The following is a 15,319-nucleotide window of genomic DNA, read 5'->3' as shown; positions in this document are numbered from 1 at the left end:
GAAGCCCAAGCAGCAGCGCTCAGTGCTGCCTGTTGGCGGATGGTGGGGGGTGGTGGGGGGGGGGTGTAGAAAGTGCAAGCGGGGCGAACGTGAACTTCGTGCTTGCGCAGGAGTGCACGCTGAGCTGCCTCAGGGAGATGAAGAGTTTAAAAGAAAATAAAGAAGTGAAAAATGTTGTGAAACATGGCCCCTCATGTGACTCTATCACATGAGTAGGGACATGTTATTAATTAAATTAAAAAATTTTAATTTTATTTTTATTTGCTTTAGGAATGCTCATCCCGCCTGTGGATGAGGTTTCCTAAAAATTGCAAAGGCCACTTGGGCTTTTCACCTGCCCGGCAACCTAAGGTTGGACAGGCAGCAAAAAATTTCTTTTAATAACCTGGTTAATGGCCTTAATAGGCCTATTAATTGTTGTTTGGTGTGGTACTGACTCCGGTACGCCAACTCTGGCGCATGCCAGCTAACCGAAATATTGTGCGGCTGCGCATTGACATCGGGACTCTCATCCGACATCAATGCATGCCATTTTACACTCGAGTGGGTCGGGCAAGCGCCCGCCCGCCGAGGTAAACATTTTTCCCACTGTTTCTTTACTTCTCCTGGCTAGATATAATATTTCACTCCCTCTTTTGAATTCAGTCTAGTCTGATTTATTTAAAAATGCAACTGTTCCCTTTACACTACATCCTAAATCTTCCCCCATGTTTACCTACTTATCATTTCAAACCTAGCTTATCTTCTGTTACATCAAAGCCTTCAGACCAGCTGCCTTTAATTCAATTAAGTCTCCCCTATCACCACACACACAGACACACACACAGATACACACAGACCCCACTATTACTTTACTTCACAATAAATTCCAATAACATTATGAAAATTATTATATCTTCCTGACATCGCTCTCCTTCTAAAAAAAAACCGTCATAATTTAAAAAGATGTCTTCATTTTCTGAACCCCATTTTACCTTACCTCTTATACCAAATACACTATTACACTACCAGATGCATGTATTAACATAACATATTCAGAAATCCTTGCTAACAACAGAAATCATTCTAGTCCAGGATTTAAATGTCCAATTTTCCCTGCAATCAGATTTCCTCGTCCCGCTACAAGTATAATCTGCAGATTAAATGGTTGCAGTAATAAACTCCATCTGAATAATCTTGCACTTTTGTCTTGAAATTTGTCCAGAAACTTTAAAGGATTGTGGTCTGTATAAACAATTGTTTCTGATGAATTGTTTGCCACATAGATCTCAAAAGCTGTAATGCTAACACCAACCTCAAAGTATCCTTTTCGATTTTTGAATGTCTTCTCTGTTGTACGTTCAACTCCCATGAAAAATACCCTATCGATTTTTCAATTCCAGTGTCAACTTCTTGTAACAGTTCTGCCCTAACGCCTATATCACTTATGTCAACAGCCAACTTAAATTGCTTGACATAATTGGGTACAGCCAAAACTGGTGTCATAGTTAATACAGTTTTCAAACTGTCAAATGCTGTCTGACACTCCAGCGTCCATTGAAACCTCTTGTTCTTTTTTAATAGTTCAGTCAGTGGAGCAACCACTTGGCTAAAATTTGGTACAAATTTCTGATAAAACCCACTCATGCCCAGAAATCTCAAAACTTCTTGTCTTGTAGTAGGCACTGAGAAATCTACGATAGCCTTAACTTTCACATCTCTCGGAGCCACCTTATGATGTCCAATGGTATGGCCTAGATACATAATTTGTGCTTTTGCAAATTCACTTTTAACAATGTTCATCACCAAATTAGCTTCCTGTAATCAAGTAAATGATTCTTCCAGATGTTGTAAATGCTCCTCCCATATCTGACTGAAAACTATCAAGTCATCAATATAAACCGCACAATTGCTCAGACCTGCAATTACTTTGTTTGTCAGTCTTTGAAATTTTGCAGGTGCATTTTTTATTCCAAATGTCATGACTTTAAACTGATATAGTACATCTGGTGTCACAAAAGCCAATATCTCCTTTGCTCTATCTGAAAACAATACTTGCCAATATCCTCTTAGCAAGTCAATCTTTGTAATAAATTTTGATTTTCCCACTTTCTCAATAGAATCTTCCGCCGTGGTATATGATATGAATCTGCTTTTGCCACCGCATTCACCTTTCGATAGTCCACACACAGTCTTTGTGTTCCATCCGATTTTGGTACCAGTGCAGTGCAATAGGTGAACTCCAGTTACTGCAACTAGACTCAATTATGTAATTTTGAAGCATGAATTTGATTTCTTCCTGTACTTGTGATAACTTTGCTGGATTTAATATATAAGGATGTTGCCTTAGCAAAGATGAAACTTCTACACATATATCATGTATAGCTAAATTTGTCCTTCCCAGCTTATTCCCACAAATATCTTTGTCTAACTGCAATATCACTCCACTTTGACACTTGTCTGGAAGGTAACTCAATATTACATTTAAAGTTTCAAGTACCCCCTCATTATCCAATTTGATTGGAGGAAAATCAATTTCAGAATCCTGCATTTCTACTTCTTTCTAACTATCTACCATTACTAATACCTCCTTTTTGTCCTCTTACCTGTCAAAGCACTTTTTAAGCATATTTACATGACACACGCTCTACTTCTTTCTTCTATCTGGAGTATTTATTAAATAATATACTTCACTCAGCTTCTTTTCAATCCTATAAGGTCCACTAAACCTTGCCTTTAATGAGTCACCCAGTACTGGTAACAGAACTAGTACTTTCTCCCCGGCAACAAAACTATGAGCTGTAGCTTTCCTGTCTGCCTTCACTTTCATCACTTGCTGCGATATCTTTAAATGTTCCCTAGCCAACTCATATGCTCTGGCCAGTCTCGCTCTGAAATTTGATATATGGGGCAGAATTTTCTGGTCGGCGTATGGGGGCAGGCCCGACACAGATACGTAAAAAGACGCGTGATATTTTGTTCAGCGGGTGCATGCCGGAGTCAGCTGCATACCTGCTGAAATGTAAACAGCTTATTAAGGTCATTAAGAAAATAATTGAAGCAGTAGTGAATGCCGCCTGTCCAACCTTAAGGTTGGGGGGCAGGCAAAAAGGCCAAGCGGCTGTCGCGTTGTTCAGGAAACCTCATCCACGGGCGGGATGAGGTTTCCTGAAGCTTTTATTATATAAATAAATACATTTCCACAAATATAAAAACATGTCCCAACTCATGTGACACAGTCACATGACGGGACATATTAAAATTAATTTCTAAGCCTTTTATTTAATAATTTTAATATCAATACAATCTCCTTGAGGCAGCTCCATGCGAATGCCAAAAGATCGCTGACCCCCGACTCCCACTCCTCCCGCTGCCCGCACAGGTAGCACTGAGCTGCCACCCATGAGCAGGATGAGGTTTCCAACGTCAAATAAAAATAAAATAAAATGATTTAAATTTCACTTATAACATGTCCCTGCTCATGTGGGAGAGTCACTTGAGGGGATGTTTTATAACATTTCTCACATCTTTATTTTTTTTTGAAAACTCTTCATCACTTTGAGGCAACTCTGTGCCCGAAGGAGATTCTAAAGCGCGCACTCGTGCACAAGGGCGAAGTTCACGCTTGCACCACTCGCCTCTCTTGCCCCCTTCCCCTGCCCCCCGCACAGGCAGTGCTGAGTGCTGCCGCTTGCGTTTCACGTTGGGTGGGCCTTAAATGGCCCCCCAGTGTGAAATCGCCTTCTGGTCTGCATCGAATTCCAGTCTGGCTTTCTGGCCGCCTTTGCCTGCCCCTGCCAAATCCGCCCGACAAGGGCTAAATTCTGACCCTGAATTCAAAGCCCTTCTTATACTCATAACCTTAAGATTCACCAACTCCAACCCAATCAGGGAATTTCAATTATCTCCTGCAAAGAGCCCCCAACTTTGCTACGGCACAGCTGATGGTAAATGCTGAGCTGCTCAAATCCCAAAAGGAAACTTGAAACAACTGCCACAACTGTTTTGCAATTTGTATAAATTTCGAGATGCGTGCCTTGAATTCAGTAGTAATAAGACCACCAAGTCTTATAAGCTTCTTACAAAACTAAATTAAACCTTTATTTATAGACGAAATTATTTTAAGTACGCAAAAATTACAACTATGATAACTTCTAAATCCCCTGGTTAATCTAACTCCCAGTTACACTTTCATTAAGGCAACAGTAAGACACATAGCTTTTAAAAGACCCAAGCAAAGTAACACACAATACCCTGAAACAGTTGAATTCAAAGTGAGTTTTTCTCAGCTTCAGTTCCTTATCAACAGCAGCTTGACGCTTAGATGCTGGAGGCTTTTCACACTTGTGTTAGATCTTAAAATGTCTTCACTTGCACATGGCCTTCTCTCCTTTATCCATATTTTATCCTTTGAATGCAAATTCCTGTTGTTTTACTATATCTTTAGACTTTACCCATCTAATAATAAAAGTTTCTTATAGTACCAGTTTTACGAGTAATCCTTGGGAAAAATAGCCACACTGGGCAGGATTTTGCTCTTGGCGGGGGTGCATGGCACCCGCGATCGGCACCGACCAGGATTTTATGCGGCCAGGTCAATTAAGGCCCGCCCAGTGTGGAACACGAGCAGCAGCGCTCGGCACTGCCTGTGCGGGTGGGGGGAGGAGGGCGAGCGGGCCTAGTGTGAACTTCGCACATGCACACGAAAGAGCGCTTCAACCTCCAGAAGCACAGAGCTGCCTCAGGGAGATGAAGCGCTGTTTAAAAAAAATTAATGGGCAAAATAAAAATGTCATAAAACATGTCCCCTCATGTGGCTCTGTCACATGAGCAGGGGCATGTTTTTAATTCAAGTGTAAAATGTTTATTTTATTTTTATTTGTTTTGGGAAACTCCATCCCACCCATGGATGAGGTTTCCTAAAAAGTACAAAGGCCGGTTGGCCTTTTCGCCTGCCCTGTAAGGTTGGATGGGCAGCGTAAATTTGAATTTAATTACCTTTTTAATGGCCTTAATAGGGCTTTTAATTGTCAGCGGACATGTGCCAGAATTGGCAGCGTGCCCGCCGAACGAAATATCGCGGGACTAAGCGATGACATCGGGAAGCTCGCCTGATGTCATCACATGTCATTTTACACTCGGCCGGGTCAGGCACCCGCCAAGCTCAAATTCTGACCACTGTTTCTGAAATTCTCCTGGCTAGGTGTAATATTTCACTCCCTCTTTTGAATTCAATCTAGTCTGGTTTATTTAAACGTGTATTTGTTCCCTTTACACGCTACATCCTAAAACTTCCCCCATGTTTACCTACTTACCATTTTAAACCTAGCTTAGAACATAAGAACATAAGAAATAGGAACAGGAGTTGACCATTCGGTCCCTCGAACCTGCTCCTCTATTCAATAAGATCATGGCTGATCTTCTTGCGTTTTGATTTCCACATTCCCATCTAACCCCGATAACCTTTGATTCCCTTGCCTAACAAGAATCTATCTACCTCTGCCTTAAAAATATTCAATGACCCTGCGTCCACCACCTTCTGAGGCAGAGAGTTCCAAAGTTGCACAGCCCTTTGAGAGAAAAAATTTCTCCTCATCTCTGTCTTAAAATAGCAACACTTAATTTTAAAACTGCCCCCTAGTTCTGGACTCACCCGCAAGGGGAAACATCCTTTCTACGTCCACCTTGTCAAGGCCATTCAGGATCTTGATACCAGTGGAAACAAGTCCAGTCTGTTCAACCTTTCCTCATAAGACAACCCACTCATTCCAGGTATCAATCTTGTAAACCTCCATTGAACTGCTTCCAATGCATTTACATCCTTCCTCAAATAAGGAGAACAAAACTGCACACAGTATTCACCAATGCCCTGTATAACTGAAGCGTAACATCCTTACTTTTATGTTCAATCACTCTCCTAATAAAGGATAGCATTCCGTTAGCCTTCTTAATTATTTGCTGTACCTGCATACTAACTTTTTGTGACTCATGTACTAGAACATCTAGATCCCTCTGCACCTCAGAATTATGCAGTCGTTCTCCATTTAAATAATATTCTGCTTTTTTGTTCTGCCTGCCAAAGTGAACAACTTCACATTTTCCCACATTAAACTCGATTCGTCAGATCTTTGTCTACTCACACAACCTATCTATATTCATCTGCAACCTCCTCATGTCCTCTTCACAACATACTTTCCTATCTTTGTGTCATCTGCAAATTTAGCTAACATGTCCTTACTCCCCTCATCTAAGTCATTGATGTAAATCATAAAAAGTTGAGGCCCAGTACAGACCCCTGTGGGACACCACTTGAAACATCCTGCCAATCAGAAAAATACCCATTTATGCATAATCTCTGCTTTCTGCCAGCCGGACAATTTTCTATCCATGCTAATATGTTACCCACTATACCATACGCTTTTATTTTCCGTAATAATCTTTGATGTGGCACCTTGTCAAATGCCTTCTGGAAATCCAAGTACAGTACGTCTACGGGCTCCCCTTTATCCACTGTGCATGTTACTCCTTCAAAAAACTCCAATAAATTGGTTAAACTTGATTTTCCTTTCACAAAACCATGCTGACTCTTCCCAATTGCCTTGAACTCTTCTAAGTGCCCAGCTATAACTTCCTTAATGATTGATTCTAATAACTTGCCCAAGACTGACGTCAAGCTAACTGGCCTTTGGTTCCTGCTTTCTGCCTCCCTCCCTTCTTGAATAGAGGGGTTATATTTGCTGCTTTCCAATCTGTTGGAAACTTTCCAGAATCTAGTGAATTTCCTAAAAGTAACATCAGTGCATCGACGATCTCGTTAACCACCTCTTTTAAGATCCTAGGATATAGTCCATCGGACCCAGAGACTTGCCAACCTGCAGCTCCATCAATTTGCTCAGTGCCATTTCCCTAGTGATTTCAATTTCACCAAGTTTCTTTCTCTCGTTCATCTCCTGATTTGCAACAATATGGGAATGTTTTTTATATCCTCTGCAGTAAACACAGAAGCAAAATATTTGTTCATTTCTTCCGCCATTTCCTTATTATCTACTATTAACTCCCCACTGTCATTTCCTAAAGGACCAACACTCACTTTACTTACTCTTTTCCACTTTAAGTACTGTAGAAACTCTTGCTATCCATTTTTACATATCTAGCTAGCTTCCTCTCATACTCTAATTTCTTTCTCCTGATTAACCTTTTAGTCATTCTCTGCCATTCTTTTTATTCTGTCCAACCATCTGTCCTGCCACTCATCTTTGCAGAGTTGTATGCTTTTTCCTTAAGTTTGATGCTTTCTGTAACATCACTAGTTAACATAGATGCTGCGCCCTCCCTTTAGAATTTTTCTTTATAGTAGGAATGTACTTATTCTGAACACTCTGAAATATCCCCTTAAATTTCTGCCACTGCTTCTCTATTGATTCGTCCTCTAGCCTAGTTTCCCAGTTCACTTCAGCTAGCTCAGTTTTCATCCCCACATAGTTGCCCTTATTCAAGTTTAAGATACTAGTCTTAGACCCACTCTTCTCCCTTTCAAACTGGATGTAAAATTCTATCATATTGTGGTTGCTGCTACCTAGGGGTGCCTTTACTCTGAGGTCATTAATTAATCCTGTCCCGTTACACAATACCTAATCTAATATAACCTGCTCTCTGGTTGGTTCCAGACATGTTGCTCTAAGAAACTATCTCAAAAGCATTCTAAGAACTCCTCATCCAGGCTACTACTGCCAATCTGTTTTTTCCAGTTTATGTGTAGGTTAAAATCATGCATGATTATTGCCATCCCTTTATCACAAGCACACAATATTTTCTCTTGAATACTTTGTCCTACACTGTGGCTACTGTTAGGGGGCCTGTAGACCACTCCCACTAATGACTTTTCCCCCTACTATTCCTCATCTCCACTCAAACCAATTCTACATTCCGATTTCCTGAAACAAGGTCATCTCTAACAATTGCACCAATGCCCACTTTGATTAACAGTGCTACCTCCCCCATCTTTACCTAGCTTCCTATTCTTCTTGAATGTCATGTACCCTTCAAAATTAAGGACCCAATCTTTGTCATCCTGCAGCCACATCTCTGTAATTGCTTTCAGATCATATTTATTTACTTCATTGTGAGCCATCAACTCATTTACTTTGTTAGTAATGCTATGTGCATTCAGATAGACAGCCTTCAGTTTTGTCCTTTTGTTACTTTTGTAATATCTAGTCTTGACTGTTGATGTATTCTTAGGTTTTTTCTCTCTGTCTCTTCCTGCCATTCTCTGACGCTCATTTCTCATATTACTATTTTGCTCTCCTGTCTTGACTCTACACCTTGAATTGCTACCTTTACCTAAGCTTGATCCCTCACCCTTCTTATTTAATTTAAAGCCCTCTCTACTTCCCAAGTTATGTGATTTGCGAGGACACTAGTCCCAACACGGTTCAGGTGTAAACCATCCCAACGGTACAGTCCCACTTTCCCCAGTACTGATGCCAGTGCCCCACAAACCAGAAGCCACTTCTCCCACACCAGTCTTTGAGCCACAGGTTCGTCTCTCTAATCTTATTTGCCCTATGCCAATTTGCACGTGTCCCCGGTAAAATCCAGAGATTATTACCTTTGAGGTTTTGCTTCTTAATTTGGTACCTATCTCCTCATACTGACTTTGCTGAACATCTTTCCTAGTTCATTACCTATGTCATTGGCACCTATATGGACTGTGAAAACTGGATCCTCTCCCTCCCACTGCATGTTCCTCTCCAGCCCTGAGCAGCTTATCTTCTGTTACATCAAAACCTTCAGACCAGCTTTCTTTAATCCAATTAAGTCCCACACACACACACAGGTCCATAGACACATTCCCCACTACTACACTACAATAAATTCCAATAACATTATGAAAATTATTATATCTTCCAGACAGGGCAAACAGGTCCTCGGTTTAATATTGCATCCAAAATATGACACTACTGACAATGCATTCAACTCCCTGGAGTGGGACTTGAACTGATAGCCATTTGACTCAGAGGCAAGAGTGCAAGGCTGACACTTGACCAGCACATCAGGACCCAATGTAATAGAGTGGGATTCCCTGAAGGAGTCTCAATCCATTTCACTCTGGGGCCCGTTCAGTCCTTAACACCACTAACTGCAGTCAGTTTTCACAAATGTTAAACTTGGGAGTGTAAAGGCAGTATCAGAGACTTCAAAGCAGAATAACATTCTGGATGTATATAGTTCCTCAAAACCGTTCAACCAGGAATAATGAACTGAATAGTTAATATATACATTTCTTTCAGCAGAAGTGTACAGTCGACATAGGGGCGGGGACACAGTTAAGGGGGCGGGCCAGGTCTCTTGCCTGATTGGGCAGCTCTTCCATCAATCATCCTGATTCACAAATGACAGAGAGGATAGTGTGGATGACACCTGCCCAGGTGGAGCTGCGGTCAGGTGAGGGAGGAGGAGACAATCGGGGATTGACGGCTTCTGAGAGGGAGGAGACAGTCGGCCTGCTCCAGCGGCGGACTCACTGATCCTGAGAAGAGAAGGGCCCGCCGGGGACCCATTGCTCGGTCGGTACCTGTGGACACGGTCGCTTGGCAGAGAGGGTGAGGATTGGGCGGGGGCTGGGCTCTCCGGATGCTCAGCCAGCATCTCTGCCACACCCTGGGGCTTTTCGATCGGCCTGTGTCCCTGTCCTTCTCCATCTTCCCTGTGTCCTTCTCCAATGATTAGAGTCTGTTTTTCTGTCTTGTGCTGGGATCCCTCGTCCCGCCACGGTCTGGAATTACTTAAGTCGCTACACTTTTTGCAGATTGAGAGTAATAGAAACACGGAACAATTTTGCAGCATCTGAGCAGCTACAAATTAAAGACTAATTTTCCTTATACCCATAAGGTTAACTTGCTTTCTGGAAAGGGACAAATTACCATTTAATGATTAATTTTTAGACAGTTGAATCCGGCAGCGAGCCATTAATTAAATTGTTTGAAAGCTGTCCGTATCTGAGCTTACAAACGGACTGTGTATTTATAGTACGTTCTGTTTTTATGGTGCAATTATTATGTTATTTTGATATGTGGTTAAGTAATGGGATGACTAGGAAGTTTTGAGCTAGCGACCAAGAACTAAACAATTGTCTGGTCATTTCGCAAAACCTTGGTTTAGTTTGTTGGTTGCGCTCTTGCCTCTGAGCCAAAAGATAATGAATGGTTCCAGCTCCACTCTAGCAACTTAAGCCCATCGAGAGTGATAATTAAGTGCAGTACTGAGGAAGTGTCAGCGATAAAAACAAAAAAACTGCGGATGCTGGAAATCCAAAACAAAAACAGAATTACCTGGAAAAACTCAGCAGGTCTGGCAGCATCGGCGGATAAGAAAAAAATTGGCGTTTCGAGTCCTCATGATCCTTCAAAACAGGGTCATGAGGACTCGAAACGTCAACTCTTTTCTTCAAGTGTCAGAGATACCTTTTCAATTAATGTGTAACGAGGCAGGTTCAATAGATGATCTCGGATTAAAAGATTCCCCAGAAAACAATGATCATAACATGGTAGAATTTAGCATTCAGTTTGAGAGTGAGAAACTTGGGTTGGAAACAACTGTGCTAAATTTAAATAAGAATAATTACAAAGGAATGAGGGCAGAGTTGGCTGGAGTGGAATGAGAAAGGAGTTTAGCAGAAAAGACAGTTGATGAACACTGGCAGATGTTTAAAAAAAATAGTTCAATACTCACAACAAAGATATATTCCAGTGGGGAAGAAGGATTCTAGGAAGGGGATAAACTGACTATGGTTAGCCAAGGAAGTTAAGGAGTGCATCAATTGAATGAAAAAACATACACTGTAGCAAAGATTAGTGGTAAGCCAGAGGTTTGGGAAAGTTTTAAAAATCAACAGATGATGACCAAAAAAAGGGAGAAAATAAAGTTTGAGGGTAAACTAGCAAGTAATATAAGAATGGACAGTAAGAGCTTCTTTAAATAGATAAAAAGGAAGAGAGAGGCCAAAGTGAACACAGGTCCCTTAGAGAATGAGGCTGGGGAAATACTAATGGGGAACCAGGAAATGGCTGGGGTATTTGCATATTTTTGCATCAGTCTTCATGGTAGAAGACACTAATAGCATTCCAAAAATTCTAAATAATCAAGGGGCAAAAGGAGGAGGGTGGGGATGAAGGAAATAAATACAATAACTATCACTAGCGAAAAAGCACTAGGAAAACTAATGAGGTCAGAAGCCGATAAGTCCCTTGGACCTGATGGGTTGCATCCTAGGATATGAAGGGAAGTAGCTGCAGAGATAGTGGATGCACTGGTAGTAATCTTCCAAGAATCATTAGAGTCTGTAAAAGTCCCAATGTAACACCCTTATTCAAAAAGGGAGGGAGGCAAAAAATAGGTAAATATAGGTCAGTTAGCTTAACATTCATCATTGGGAAAATTCTAGTCTATTATAAAGGATAAAATAACAGTGCATTTAGAAATGCATAATTTAATCAAGCAGATGGTTGATTACCATTACCAAACCTTCATGGTTTCATGAAGGGGAAATCATGCCTGACAAATTTATTGGATTCGTTGAGAAGGTAACAAACAGGATAGATAAAGGGGAACCAGTTGGTGTAATATATTTGGATTTCCAAAAGGCGTTCATTCAATATTGTACCGCAGATAAGGCTACTTAATAAGATAAGAGCCCATGGTGTTGGAGGTAGTATATTAACATGGATAGAGGATTGGCTAACCAATAGAAGATGGAGAGTTGGGATAAGGGGGGCATTTTCAGGATGGCAACCTGTTACTAGTGCAGTGCCACAGGGATCAGTGCTGGGGCCACAATTATTTACAATATATATGACTTGGATGAGAGAAATGAATGTACTATCGCCAAGTTTGGGGATGGCACAAAAATAGGTGGGAAGGCAAATGGTAAGAATGACGGAGTCTACAGAGGGATATAGACAGATTAAGTGAGTGGGCAAAAACTAGGCTGATAGAATATAATGTGGGAAAATGTGAGGTTATGCACTTTGGCAGGGAGAATTGAAAAGCTGAATATTATTTAAATGGAGAAAGACTGAAGAAAGCTGCAGCACAGGGATTTGCAAGTCCTCATGCATAAATCCCAAAAGCTAGCATACAAGTTCAGCATGTAATAGGGAAGGCAAATGGAATGTTGGCCTTTATTTCAAAGGGAATGAAGTATAAAAATAGGGAAGTCTTGCTAAAACTATACAAGGCACTTGTTAGACCACACCTAGAATGCTGTGAACTATTTCAGCCCCCTTATCTAAAGGAAAGATATACTGGCATTGGAAGCAGTCCAGAGAAGGTTCACTGATAGATCCCAGATATGGAGGGATTTTCTTATGAGGAGAGGTTGAGTAGGTTGGGCCTGTACACATTGGAATTTAGAAGAACAAGAAGTGATCTTATTGAAACATATAAGAGTCTTAGGGGGCTTGACAGGGTAGATGCTGAGAGGTTGTTTTCCCTTGTGGGACAGTCTAGGACCATAGGGCATAATCTCAGAGTAAGGGGTCGCCCATTTAAGACAGATGAGGATTTTTTTCTCTGAGTGTAGTTAATCTGTTGAATTCTTTACAGCAGAGGACTGTAGAGGCTGGGTTGTTAAGTATATTCAAGGCTGAGATGGACAGATTTTTGATCAGTAAAGGAATCAAAGGTTATGGGGAAAAGGCAGGAAAGTGTAGCTGAGGATTATCAAGCCAGCCATGATCTCATTGAATGGTGGAGCAGACTCAATGGGCCAAATGGCCTACATCTGCTCCAAAGCCTTGTGGTCTTAAATGAGGCTTCATCTGTATGTTCAAAAACAAAAACTCTCATGGCTTTACTCATGATCAACTAGTCAATATCAGTTTCTCAAGCAATGCCAACAAACAGCTTAACTGTTTCATTGCCATTCTTGCTGTGTGCAGATTGGCTGCTGTATTTACCTCCCTTATGTTCAAAAGAACAATTTTTGAGTATCTCTTGTCATTCTGTGATGGCATGGCTAGCTTCTGCTTCAGCAAAAATTTGTAGTAAGATGTTCAGGAAATAACGAACAAGTGTTCGTAAAGCAAGAAAGAACTCCTATTTATAATATACCTTTCACAATCTTGGCAACCTGAGGTGTTTCACAGCCACTGGACTATGAAATAGGAGATCCCTTATATTTGCATGCAAATACTTCCCTATCAGATTTCAGCTGTGTGATACATTGTCTTTTTTTTTGTCATTCTTGCTTTTTTTCAGGCTGAGCTGCCTGTAACTGGGCCATTTCAAGTACCCAGTGGTTTTATTGATGGGCAGATTCAGGCAGAGACTGTTGTGCTTCCATTGTTCCAGCATTTTCATTGACTCCAGCCGTTGCTGCACCTTTTCGGCACGACTGTTGCTGAAACAGTTGGGAAGCTGGCACAGGTTGTGTTTGTGGTTACACTTTTTTACTTTGACCGTCATTTCTTGGAAACTAATTGTAAAGTTGTGGAGTTCAAATTAACTATTCCGATGCTGCTTCCGTTAATGTCAAGAGCTTGCAAGTTGAGGTATTTGTTTTAGTTTGTGAATTGTAATTATAATATTTTTTTGTTCAAATACAATGATTATATTTCATTTTTTTTGCACAAAAGAGTGGGTATGACCTTATAGTTGGAAATTTGAATGTCTGCAAGGTTTTTTTTCAGAAGCCTCCTCTCGCTGGTGACTTGTTATTTAACAAATCTAGTTTGTGTGGTTTTTTTTATTTGGAGCTGTCTATGAGAACTCTGTTGCCTGTATGGCACCTCGCTTAATGCCTGCTTGTGTTCAGACAGATCTACATCATTGTAGTCTAGATTTTTTGCTTGCACTTTCATCTAGCAAGGTCCAGGCTAATAGTATACCTTCTGTCCAAATTCCCTCATATCTTTAGGTTTACTGACAGCATTGGATGCTCCCCTAGATCTGCCACCATTAAATGTTACAGTATTTATCTCTCTATGTAAGTGTGTGCACATATATTCTCATTATACTTGATCTTTTCCTATTTAGCAACTACAGATGTCTTTAAGCATAGAATCAGCTTCTATGTGTATGTTGATGACAACCTACTCTCCTTCTGCCTGCTGCTGCCTTCAAGCTATGGCACTGTACCATCACCTGTGCTGCTGAAACCCTTGTCCACACCTGCAGCAGTACTAGAATTGTCATTCACCACATTTCTCACCCTGCTTTTTAAAGACTATCTCTTCAGTGAGTTAGCCTTATCTCAGTTTGGTCTCTGAGTCAGAATGTTGTGGATTCAGGCCTCGCTGTGAAGATTTTAGCACTTAAATTAAGCTGCATGGAGCTGTGAACCTTTCAATGAGACATTAAGCCAAGGTTTCCATCTGCCCTAAACTGGAAAAAGAACAAGGGAATTCTTCAAGTGTGCTGGCTAACAATATTCTATCAGCCAGCACTAAAACCAATAATATGGTCATTTATTGCATTGCTGTTTGTGGGAACTTAGTGTGTAAATTGGCTGTCCTATTTGTTTTTGCACTATAGTAGTGACTACAGTTCAGTCACAATTAACTAGCTATAAAGTGTTTTGGGACATCCTAAGGTTGCTAAGGAAGGTTTATAGATGCAAGTTCTTACCTTTTCTCTTGTGCCTTTAATTTTCTCCTCTTCAAAATTTCTTACATCTTCCTTGGTGCTCATGTATTACTTTCACCCGCTTTTAAAGCTGTGAAGAACTTCATATAATTGTAAATTTGTGTTGGCACATACTCTTTAACTTTACCTTAGTTTTGAGGGAGCTGGATTATTACAAAAGTAAAAGTTAATTAAGCCAAAGAAAAACGTCTTTTGAAATGACAGTTGTATAATTTTGTCAGACAATAGTTTGGAATAATACCCTTTTCATATTTTCAGGAAGATTATTGCAGAACAGCCAGCACAATGTCTCAGATCCGGATTCCTGGAAGTTCGGGATATGCTTTAATGAGTGATAAATCATTAGAATTCTATAAGGATCCTATGCATTTTTGCAACAGTCGAATTCATAGCTATGGAAGCAGAATTTTCCAAGCACGTCTCCTCAACAAGCCAACTTTATTTGTGTGTTCTGTGAAAGGAATGAAAGAATTGTTGTGTGGTAAGTATTAACCAGTTGAAAAATGCTGGAGGTTTCAGTTATTGTTGACTTTGACAGGTAAAGGCAGAGAAATGACAAGTCATGTTATACCAAACAGGATCATAAACTGTGACTACATCCTAATACTTACTAACAAGTTGAATAACTTGGTATAGGTTATTAAATTGTTTAGATCCTGTTGGGTGAGGATGAGTTTGAGGGTGAATTTAGTAA

General features: G+C 40.6%; 1 protein-coding gene across 9 annotated transcripts in view; it reads left to right on the top strand.

The window, feature by feature from the left end:
* The first annotated feature begins 9,454 nt into the window (after positions 1-9,454).
* LOC121277270 (beta-amyrin 11-oxidase-like) overlaps positions 9,455-15,319 on the top strand; it is a 122,367-nt gene continuing 116,502 nt past the window's right edge. For 2 of the 9 annotated variants that reach the window (XM_041186535.1, XM_041186536.1), the window contains exons 1-3: positions 9,504-9,584; positions 13,898-13,966; positions 14,884-15,106. In XM_041186535.1, coding sequence (XP_041042469.1) covers positions 13,943-13,966; positions 14,884-15,106 — 247 coding nt within the window. In that variant the 5' untranslated portion in view covers positions 9,504-9,584; positions 13,898-13,942. Of the gene's footprint in view, positions 9,585-13,897; positions 13,967-14,883; positions 15,107-15,319 lie in introns of all 9 variants that reach the window. The other 7 variants (XM_041186539.1, XM_041186537.1, XM_041186532.1 and 4 more) reach the window with 7 other exon arrangements.

This window comes from Carcharodon carcharias, chromosome 4, assembly GCF_017639515.1.
Source record: "Carcharodon carcharias isolate sCarCar2 chromosome 4, sCarCar2.pri, whole genome shotgun sequence".
Taxonomy (NCBI): Eukaryota; Metazoa; Chordata; class Chondrichthyes; order Lamniformes; family Lamnidae; genus Carcharodon; species Carcharodon carcharias.
This window is presented reverse-complemented; position numbering and strand designations above follow the sequence as displayed.